An 11145-nucleotide genomic window follows, 5' to 3' on the forward strand; every position below is an offset into this window, starting at 1 on the left:
CTTGATGATTTTAATGTCTGCAATTGTTTTTTCTAACTGATAATCAACATATCATCTTTACTACTTCTACATCCTCACTGTGCATGGCACCTATGTAATTGTTTCTTTTGCGTTAGAAGTTGTCTGAGGGTGTGTAGCAGATGTCATGTCACATAAGTGAAACCCCAAATCTACATCATTTTTGCTGTAATTGTCTTGTCTCATCTCATCTTGTTTCATTTTGTCTTGGCTTGTCTTGTCTTGTCTTGTCTTGCTTTGCTTTGTCTTGTCTTGTCTTGTCTTGTCTTGTCTTGTCTGTACATGAATTCTCCTATTACTTCAGATTTCATTTGAGTCATTTGAGTCTGTTCATTTACCTTCTAGATGAGGAAGAAGGCTCAGGGTCTGAAGAAGGTTCAGGAGTTATACTTGGAGAACCAAATGACAATCCTAGTGACATTCCAGATGTAACATATTCTGAGGAAAGTGAAAGCAGTGAAGATTCCGTAGGATTAGCCAGTACTCCTGATGGCATGGATAATGTGACTGTGACAACACCAGAAGCGAAATCAATGGATTTCAAACCACAAACATCACCTGAGACACACAGGGAAAATAATGGTGAGTTTGCTATAGAATTCATCTGTTAGTAATGATGTTATGACATGTGTAAAGTTATTTTCTTCCCTGGCTCCTACCTAAACTGCATTCAAAAATAATTCAAGTTTGTTCATAAATGTCTATTATAAATGATATTTTGGAGCTCAGTCACCTCAATTTTCAGACTAACACGACTGTCATTTTGAATGAATGGAGATGCTGTGAAATTCAACAATTATGACTTTTTTTTTTCATACAGAAAATATAACAGAAGAAGATGCCTCGCTTCCAAAGGAACCTTTAACTGAAAATCAAAAGGATAGAGAAGAAGAAACCGTCATGAGTGTGAATCCAACAGAGAATTTGACTCAGGATGAACGAGAAAATGAAGAGAACCATAAAGAAGGTGCCCGTGATGAGGGACAACTTCCCATGGTAATAATCACATTTAGTACATTCTCAGTGACTTGAGTCATTTGTCATTTTGTTTTGTGTTTGCTCTTACAACTAACATTCACATCATCAGTTAAGCAAACATTTGAACATAACATGTAGATACCTGACAACAGACTCTGAATCTGCATTGGGATTACATGAAAGCATTGTGTATGTCTCTGAAGCAAAACTTATCTTGAAAATGTTCAGTGTGTATGTTATCCAGTTTTGACCAGTTTGAACCAGTTGAAAGCAGTGAAAAGTAGTCAGTATATATGTTATCCAGTTTGTACCAGTTCAAATCAGTCAAAAGTATATTAATAGTAATAATAGTATGCTATCTACTTTTGACCAGCTTTAACCAGATCAGAGCAGCTAAGAGTAGCCAATAAGTTTGTTATCCAGTTTTGACTAGTTTGAACCAGTTGAAAGCAGTCAATCAAAGAGGAAAATGGTGTTTAGCAATTGTGTACGTTTGACATCATTGATTTCATTCATATATCATTTTCATCTCTGACAAACCACAGCATAGATGACTTCAAATTGAAAATCTCCTAGTTTTACATAACTGTTGGTATTTTAGTTAATCTGAAGACTATGTGTCTACTTTCCTTGTAGATTCCAACTAAGAAGTCTTCTTCTGACACTAACACACACCTAAGACCAGAATTCACCTTCCAAAGTGAAATAATCGATGCAACAGCAATGACAGTCTCAGTCGCAGACAAGGAAAAGGTGGAGCCCAGTAAGTCAGTCATTGTCACAGAAACAACATACCCTGAATCAGATGAAGGAGAAAGAGAACCAGAGAGTCTTGAAAAGTCAAATAGTGATGAGGTATCAGATGAAAAAGAGATTGATGGAACTGCTGAGGATGGTCACGTACCCAACAATGATGAAGAAGATGTTGAGAAATGGAGAAACATCCCAGAAGTGAATGACACTCACAATGATGCTAAAACTACCTTAGCAACTAAAGAAGTACCCATTAAAATTGAAGAAGACAGAGAAATAGACACTGCTCCTTTTGAGTTCAAGTTGAGAACAAGTAGGCCTAATCCACAAAGGGGGTTACCCCATGCGATAGGTTGGCCTGATTCTGAATTCTATTTACAAGATGAAGCTCAACAAGGAGAGGGGATGGAAAATGTTGAAGACTGGCCTGACAAAGAAGAAGAAGACCCTTTTAAATTTGAAGAAAAACCAAGAGATGTGGTAATGAAGGTAAAAGATTATCCCGACAGCATAGATGATTCTGAAATGGACGAGTTTAAGAGAGTTGAAGATTGGCCAGAAGATGGCATAGGTCTTCCATTTGAGCATCCACTGAAAGAAGATTCAGAAGATTCCAGCGAGCCATATCGGCATCATCACAGTCTCCATGGCAACGAGAAAGAGGAAAAGCAAGAAGAGGATAAATCCAACAGTAATGAAAAGACAGAGGGCATGAGGCCGTATAAGCACGAGGATGACTCCTCATCAGAGGAGGCAGATGATTCAAAAGAGCTGTTTGAAGACTTGTATTTTTCAATGTATTATTTATAGGTACTTAGTCGTATCCATGGAAACAAAACTACAGTGTGACTCTGAATCTCAAAGTTATGCCATCTAAGAGTGTAAAATAATATGTTATTTTTAGTCTTGAATAGCAGTTTGCATTAATAGAAAAAACACTTGGAATATGTATTCCTTGAATTGCCAATGTAATGTAGCTGTGAAAATTGAAATGACAGGCTTTCTGAAATGTAGTCACGACAGTATTAGTCTGACGTTTTAGGTCCCATAATAGCAAGTGATTGGAGAGTTTTTGATCACTGTAATATGAAAATAGGAAATCTGAATTTTAGTAATGGGTGTCTAAAGATTTTTTCAAAAAAAAGAAGAAATATTTAAAGATTATTGTAGATTTTTTTTCATTTTTATGAGTTATTTACACATGTGTTATGTAGAATATTGGCCCATTTGACTCTATGCAAAAAGAACCCCCCCAAAAAACAGAAAAAAAGGAGGCACAATTACTAAGTACATGGCCAAATTGTGAACAAACAATTTTGTTCATCATGCTTAATATATCAACAAAATGGGTGTAACTTTAAGTGTTATTAATCTTCACATTATTTGCAAAAATATATTGAACATTCTTTAATGCAATTATTAATCATTATTTTTATTCCTGATGATTGTAGTTTAGTTGTTAACAAAAATTTATATATTTTATGTAAGTTGTTTTTAAGAAGTGTAGTAAGTTAGAAATGACAGAGATGCCACACAAATATTTTTGAGAGGACGATACACAGTTCACAGTTTAGTTTTGGTAAGGTGTGAGTCTTTTGTTTCATAATTTCTAAGTAGGAGACACGTAATAGAATGACGGTTTTTAAGCTATTTGCCAGACTTCTGAGATTCCAATTAAAGAGTCCAAAGTCCAAGATTATGGCCCCATGAAATTAGTATCAGTTCTGTAACAAAAATCTCTTCCTTCAGAAAAAAATATTTCAGTTTTTTGCTGTCTAATTTATGCAAAACAATTGTCCAAGATCACGGCCCCATGAAATAAGTATAAATATTGACAAACTGAAGACAGCCAAAAACACACAAGTAAAAGGTATATAGATGGATAATCATAATAGGTAAAGATTTTATTTTTTGTTCAGTTCAAACTTCTCTTATTTTCTCTCTGATAAGTATATTCTGCTCTGTACTCTGGTCAAGAGCAGAGTCAGAAACACCATTCATGAGGGTTTAAGCAATTCTTGTGCTTCATGAATTTTAATTAATTTCTAAGCATACAAACTTCAGTAGAATTTTCAGTTCTGTGAGCCATAGATTTATTATTATTATGGGTTTATGATTCTTTTGCTTGACTTAAGACTTCTGTACACTTCTTGAAAGTGATAAACAATTGCCACCAAATTTCCTCATTCTTTTGACAGATTATGTCATGTTTGAAGGTATTTGTAAAAGCACCACTTGATTGGTTGTTGTATGATCACAAGACAGTGAATACCTTACATTCTAATACAAATTTGCATATAAGTAAAACATAACATTAAATTTGCATATTAGGAAAACGTATCAAATGTAAATAATGGCATCTGCTCAGACTACTAATATTTGGTAAAGATTTGAACACAAAGTTGTAAAATCTAGAAATATTGTATCAACTGCAAACACTAACATAGTTTGACAAGTTATTATACTAATAATAATGTAATACAAAGTTGCAAAATCTACAAGAATGTATCAACTGCAATAATAACATCTGTTTTGACCACTATTATTTTATTAGTGATGTGATACAATGTTGCAAAATGCTGGAATATTGTATTAAGTTCTTAACTGCAAACAATAATATGTTTGGGCCACTGTTATTTTACTAATGTAATACAAAGTTGTAAAAATAAGAAACACTGTATCAACTGCAAACAATAACATGTTTTGACTGATTATTTTATTAACAATGTAATACAAAGTTGCAAATTCTACCAAATGTATCAACTGCAAATACTAGTACATGTATCTGTTTGGACCACTGTAATCTGACTAATGATAAAATAGAAAGTTTCTAAATCTAGATAAACTACAAACAATGACATCTGTTTGAAAAAAATACAAAGTTGCAAAATCTAGAAATATTGTATCAACTTACAATGACAGCTGTTTGACAAAATACAAAGTTGCGAAATCTAGTAACATTGAAACAGTAGTCCCCATCTACATGACACTGAAAATCCTACCTGAGGTGGGATTCAGGATAGTTTGAAGTCCGTGTAGATGCAAACGCGTCCTGAACCTGTCCTGGAACAGTCCTGACTTAGGACACCTTTGAGACATTTCCTGAAACCCTCCTGACTTCATGCTGTGTGGACACATTCTGTCCTGAAACCTAAAAAATCTATGCCATTACCTTCCTACGTGTAGACACAAATCTATCCTACCTCAGATGGGACTCAGGTAGGACGACCTATGTCTAGATGGGGCTATTGTATGAAGTGAGTTCAGATGATTGTTACAATGTATCACAATGTTGATACTCCAGAGTCAGAGGCAGACTACATATTATTAACACAAATCCTACAGGGAAGTTATTCTTATAGTTATTTCCTAACAATATTTTGATATTATAATCAACATTTGACCATCAGGCTTGTAAATATGCATGTAATATTTCATTATTTATATTATTTTACGTCAATATATCAACTATACTAGAAAAAAATATGACTGTAATGCTATGATTGTGTACTACCTATATATTTTGTCAAAATATTTTTCAGATAAAAAAGTAGCTGTATTGAAAATACTAACATTGAATCAGGACCAAAGCATGACTTGTAATCCAAAAACAACAAACGAAATAAACTTCAATAGACAAACAAAAACCACTTCTGTTGATTTGCTTGGTTTTATTTCTATACAGAGTGGCGCTGATGTGAACGTTTTTTCTCGTGTCTGTGTGTGGTACACTGGTATAGTATGCGCAAGTCTATGTAGATATGTAGACCACACACTCCAACCAACCGTTGGTGGCGCTCTTTAGTTTAGAATTGCGTGATAGTGCGCCACCAATGGCGGCAGTGTAGACATGTATTTTATCAGCGTCTGTTGTTGTGATCTGCTGTCCGAGGACTCTCCAGGAGTTGGCTCAAACTTTATGAAAATACCTTTATTTCCTAGAGTGATGTTCCCCTTTAATGCTATCAATGGATAATCCAATTGCAAGCCATTTATACATTGGTTAGGCCGTAAACAAGTGCTGATATTAAACCGAGAATGAACGCACATTATATGGATTTTAGTCTTCCATTTTTTTTCGAACTCAAGTCTCGAAAAGGATAAGATACATATTCAAGAAAAGGGGTGATCGCAAAGTTTGATCACTTCTTCATCTATAGAAAATTATTTATTTACAAGTGCCGAGTCGAGTTTATGTTCTCTGATCATATCCTTAGGTGAAAGAGTTTACAACAACAGTCCGTACAGTTGACAACATAGACACGGTCTGAGGTTTACACTGCTAAACATCCCACATTACAATTACTACATTTTATAACGAATTTAAATAACAATGAGATTTAGCTGTTATATAGCGCTTTTCTCCACAGTTTTTAAAAGTGCCCAACTTTAATTATCTCTGGCACGGACCTAAAGCAGACCAACAGTCCTACATACTTCCTCAATAGTTACCCCACGCGAAACATACAATCCACTGCAGCCAATATAAGCGCATAGGATTAAAGCATTCACATTAATATTGCAACCTCTATCCTATCAGGTTTGAATTATACAGCTGGGTTGACTGGGATACAATTATGGTTCATGTCTTGCATAAAGACTTCAGCCATTCCGAGAACAAACGGCAGTGACGAAACTCGAACCGGCAAATTGCAGATTCAAAGTTGGCCACCATACGGCCATTATATTTTGTGTCGGGAAGAGTTAAGAAAAAGTGCTTCAAGTAATTTCTCCCAAGCTGCAAATTCTGACCGCAGCCAATGATTTCGAGTAAATTAATTGTATATGTGGATTTGTTTTGTAACTGAGAATAAGAACAGTAACTTTACTCCTCGGTGGTATTTACTAGTACCTACATGTAAAGAATTCAAACTATTGCAAAGGATTCAATTTGCGAGTATTTCTAACTTTAAGTTAAGGACGTCCTTGTTGCTGGACGTACAGTTTACGGTTGAACGTTTGGGATCATTGTGTTTTTGTTCTCTTCTCCTTCGTTGTGTAACCACTGTCTTTCTGTCACGAGGACACTGTAGTATAAACTAATAGTCTGGCTTGTAACGTGTGTCCTAGCTCTGGAAATGTGTGCTCCAAGAACTCCGTCACATCTCAGAACGGATACTCTTTCACGTACTAATACAAATTAAAGTGACCGGGCAGTTTCTTCGTTGAGCATTGACTGGGGGAAGAGGCTAGTGTGTTTTTTGAAATTGAAAGTAGAGGGGCTATCTTATTTTGAAAATGTACAGTACACTGAGGGGGCTGGGGAGGCTAGTCGGTTTTTGAAATTAGAAGTAGAGGGGTTATCCTGTTTTGAAAGTGCACAGTACAGTGAGGAGGGAGCATTGTAATTGGGTTATTAATAAAGAACAGCTCTGATTTCTAAAATCTAAAATGACACATGCATGGTCATGTCTGAGCTGTGTTTTTCCAGTTCTCAATTTCTTACCTACGTCATATCACTGCTAAGAGTGGTGAGACATATATCTGCAAGCTAACAATGACACATACATGCATTACTTTTAGTAACTGATACAGGTAAATGAACATTACATTACATCATATTGTCAAACATACACTAACCTTAACTATACCAAGCTGTGAATTAATCGCTAAAAGGCTATTGATAACCCAATCTCAATAATTTCCAGGGGAGACCTCAGTCATATGAAATCTGTCGTAGGTCGGAAAACAATGGTATAAAAATTAAAAACTGAGTCATTTGAACAAATCTACTGACTGTCTACCAAGAATACCTTAAAATTGCCTTGTAAACTTTAACAGTATCTAGGGCATAGGGCCCTCCACTCGAGAGGAGCACACCCTTTCCAGAAAGCCCCCTCCCACTGATGACACCAGTCTTTCGATATGGTATAATAAGGATAATTTATTCGACATGTGAATCGAAAATGTTCGTTGGGGGAGGGGGTGGGAGAGATTATGTTCTTTAAAATCAAGGATAATTTTGGCAGGGAGAGGAGGATCGGAGACATCTTGTTATACTAATAAAATACCCCATCAATCTCCACCCTTACCGGTGGAAGAAACTGACCAGTCCCTTAAACGGACACGTCTTTTCTCCCCATGTATATCAAGACCACGTATTATCTTTTTGTCTCTGATGTGATTAAGAATTAAATGACACAGCGCCATCGTCTTTATTACAATCATGATTCTGGTTGGATGTTGGGCGAATTCAGTTGTGTAATGGCCAATCACAAGACCAGTAATTATTCGAGTTCAAACTAGGTCGGGTAGATGTGCATTTGTTGAAAGCTTCGAATTCAGTGCATACAAAGGACAGTGACCGACAAACGTGGGTACCCAGACGTAAACCAAAAGACTTTTAATCACATTTAAGTAACCATGTCTGATTTGAAGTCCGTCGTTACAGAGTTATTGGGGAAAACTGAAGCCACCTATAACGCCCAAGACTATGAGGAGATGGCTAAATACTATACAGACGATTGTAAAACTGTTGCTCCAGGCAAAGAACCAGTATGCGGTAAAGAGGGTGAGTAAAACAAGGATTAGTCCGACGGAGTTGTATAAATGTTCGAGCGTGATAGTTAGCTGCATTTATCATAGGTTCTATTTTTTTATAATTATATATATTGGATTAAACACTTCATCCAATCCCATTGTAACTTTCACAGTCATCGGCCCAAACTATAAACATTAAGTGAAAAAATACTATACGCAGTTTAAACGACAAAATTAATACAATCTGTTCTTAGTAAGTAATTAGTATATATACAAATATGGAGGTTCATTTTATTCGTTACTTCGTCCTCTCTTTAAATTTGTGTGTCGCTACATTAAATATGTACCTTTATTTTTGTTTCTACAAATGGAAAACCAGACTAAAAAGTCAGTATTCCCTCAGACCACTAAACGAAGTCTGGGGTATTATATCGATAACTGGTTCACAGTGCAAGAGTTTATTGACTGGCTAGATTTACTTCATTGTACTATTTGTACCAATACCATCAATCTTGTTGATAGCTCAGACCACTAAACGAAGTTTGTTTCCAGCCCCCCCCCCCCCCAATGGCCCCATGCATAATTGCATACAACAGTGTTCTTGTCGATTATATAAATTGCACTTCAAGCAAGGGTGTTATTAGTTGACATAATTCTAACCTCAGAGAGCAAATAGACTCATCACTCTAGCATTCACAATTCACCGGAGACGCTTGCACATGCCTTTAAGTTATAGGTCGTGTCATTGCTGAGTAAAGTAATTCAGGCCATTGCATCGTCGCAAACCACGGTCTGTTTTACGGCAACGTTCTTAACGAGCCTCCCACTTTTATTTCGAAATGTAGTGGTAGAAATAATAACTCTGGTTTGCGAGAATGCCCACTGGGCCATTGGTGAAATGAATGCTTACGTTTAGGTTAACTGACACCAAAATAGTCGTGGAGACGTGTACAGATAGACTTTGTTCTAACACTGTACATCGAATGTATTTTCTTACCCACATTTTGCAATAATGATTCCCCGTAATTTCTTAGATAGGTCTATTTTGTGTATTAATTTTGGGAAATGAGAACGGCTAAGTGGTGAGGTAAACCAATATTGTTGGCTACTACTACCATAATTGGGTGTAATCGTAGTAATAATTACTACTTTACTCAGACTGCTGTTTTTGTTTGATGTTTATTAAACACCAAAATATTTCAGGTTTTAGAACTACGCTAGCTGTAACTGGCCAGGAGTATTATTTCTTCAGTCAGAAAACCAACAATATTTTAATTGAAAAGTATTTTGATGTCATAATCTGTAATATTAATTACTAGAGGTTATCCATAGTGCATTTTAAAGTTGTGTTGGGGCGCTGATTGACGGACCAAAGTATCTTATTGGATCATGAAACCATTACGTGTACAGCTGCACAAGTGATTAGATACTGTGAAGAGTGTATGATATTAAGATTTTTATTAAGTCATTGTATTTAACAAAACAGTTTTAAATAGGTCCCGTTGGATTTTCGTGACCACTAAATATTACAGTTTTGTAAATGTTCATTTAACCAGAACTCTATCTGTCTAACTTGATATGGAAACTGGTGAACTGGAAAAAAAAAAGAAAGACCACGATTGTTAGAAATGCTACACCTCATGTTAAAACGTTTCACAAAAGTCATTCAGTTCGGCAACTGTTGTGACGTGATTGAAATGAGGGGAGATAAAACGAAAAAGGAGACTACGATTGTCCATCGAAGTGTCACACCTCATATGTTACAAAGTTTCACAAGTCACTCAGTTCAGCAACTGTTGTGACATGGTTGAACTGAGGGCAATCTGTGACCCTACTGTGGCCCCCATTACATGTATCTCAACATGTACTATCTTGTCTTGTCTTGTATTATCTTGTCTTTTCAGAACTGGTGAAAGAGTGTAAGAAGCTGGCAGCGGATATTTCCCTATCTATTAAGAACCGGATAAAGGAGATCTGTGCATCTGATGATAGCAGTATGGTGTACGTACTTGCCCAGGTCGATATGACGAAGGCTGACGGGTCAAGCGGTGGCACCGCCAACGGTATGCTCGTATTGAAGAAAGTCGGTGACTGTTACCTGATCAAAGTGGATATGTGGAATTATTAAACACGTGTGTACCTCAACCCGAAAAGTACATGTTTTGCAGAACGCTATCGTGCATTTGATTTAATAGTTTTAATAGCGAAATGCGTTTTTTCTTGTTATGAGCAGATATGAAAATATTCCCCCAGCTAGCAAAACAATCTCTGTTCAAAACCGTTAAAAATACTTTCTGTGTTGCCAATCTGAGTAATGTAGTTTTGGTGCCAACCTTGCAAATGTATCAAATTATGATAAAATCAAAATAAACGAGATGGCTTTAACACATAAATATTTGAATTTGATATTTCTTGCACTTTAGAACCCGTGAAGAAATCAAGGCTCGGCTGAAAGCTGTCACTGATGAAAAATATGTCAACCTTACATTTGTATGTATAGTTGCTTGTTAAATGTTGGTGCTGTCTTGTAAAGCTTGAAAATTATTGCCTGAAAGTGTCTGAATAGACTCAACATTGCCTATTAAGAGTAAAGAAGTTCCAGGACTTCTAGGGGGAGACCCCCTATGACCCCCACGAGAGTTGTACATATTCCCTTCTCAAGCTTCCCCCTTATCTTTTATGGTCTAGATGCTATTAAGCTCCATTTAGAATATATATACCCTGTGTAGTCAATAATTATGTGATAGTGCTATCTCAGGATCTTGTGAAGTATTTGTGAGACAGTCAAGCAGTCCAAATTGAGTCACGATCAAAAAATACATGTTATGTGAATATGGTATATGGGGGGGGGGGGGGTCATCATGTTTTAGAATAAAGTGATGTGGGATCAGCCTGTTTTTAGTTTTACAGATACGG

The 11145-nt window shown here is 36.2% G+C and overlaps 2 protein-coding genes across 2 annotated transcripts in view; both read left to right on the forward strand.

Annotated features, from left to right (window-relative positions):
* Positions 1–5391, forward strand: part of LOC144447390 (C3 and PZP-like alpha-2-macroglobulin domain-containing protein 8) — a 42145-nt gene extending 36754 nt beyond the window's left edge. The window contains exons 38-40 of the mRNA XM_078137396.1: positions 364–600; positions 839–1014; positions 1633–5391. Of these exons, the coding sequence (XP_077993522.1) occupies positions 364–600; positions 839–1014; positions 1633–2559 (1340 nt within the window). The 3' untranslated portion in view covers positions 2560–5391. The remainder of the gene's footprint in view (positions 1–363; positions 601–838; positions 1015–1632) is intronic.
* A 2633-nt stretch (positions 5392–8024) lies between these two features.
* On the forward strand, positions 8025–10616 carry LOC144447634 (uncharacterized). The gene is made up of 2 exons (XM_078137713.1): positions 8025–8260; positions 10134–10616. Exons 1-2 carry the CDS (start codon positions 8113–8115, stop codon positions 10355–10357), a joined length of 372 nt encoding a protein of 123 aa, XP_077993839.1. The 5' UTR covers positions 8025–8112; the 3' UTR covers positions 10358–10616.
* Positions 10617–11145: the final 529 nt, after the last annotated feature.

Source organism: Glandiceps talaboti, chromosome 16 (assembly GCF_964340395.1).
Source record: "Glandiceps talaboti chromosome 16, keGlaTala1.1, whole genome shotgun sequence".
NCBI lineage: Eukaryota > Metazoa > Hemichordata > Enteropneusta > Spengelidae > Glandiceps > Glandiceps talaboti.

Bases quoted from the DNA above. Each gene is read 5' to 3' on its own strand.
- LOC144447634 (XM_078137713.1), top strand. From the start codon at position 8,113: ATGTCTGATTTGAAGTCCGTCGTTACAGAGTTATTGGGGAAAACTGAA. The intron at 8,261-10,133 runs GTGAGTAAAACA...TTGTCTTTTCAG, and splicing joins ACCAGTATGCGGTAAAGAGG to AACTGGTGAAAGAGTGTAAG.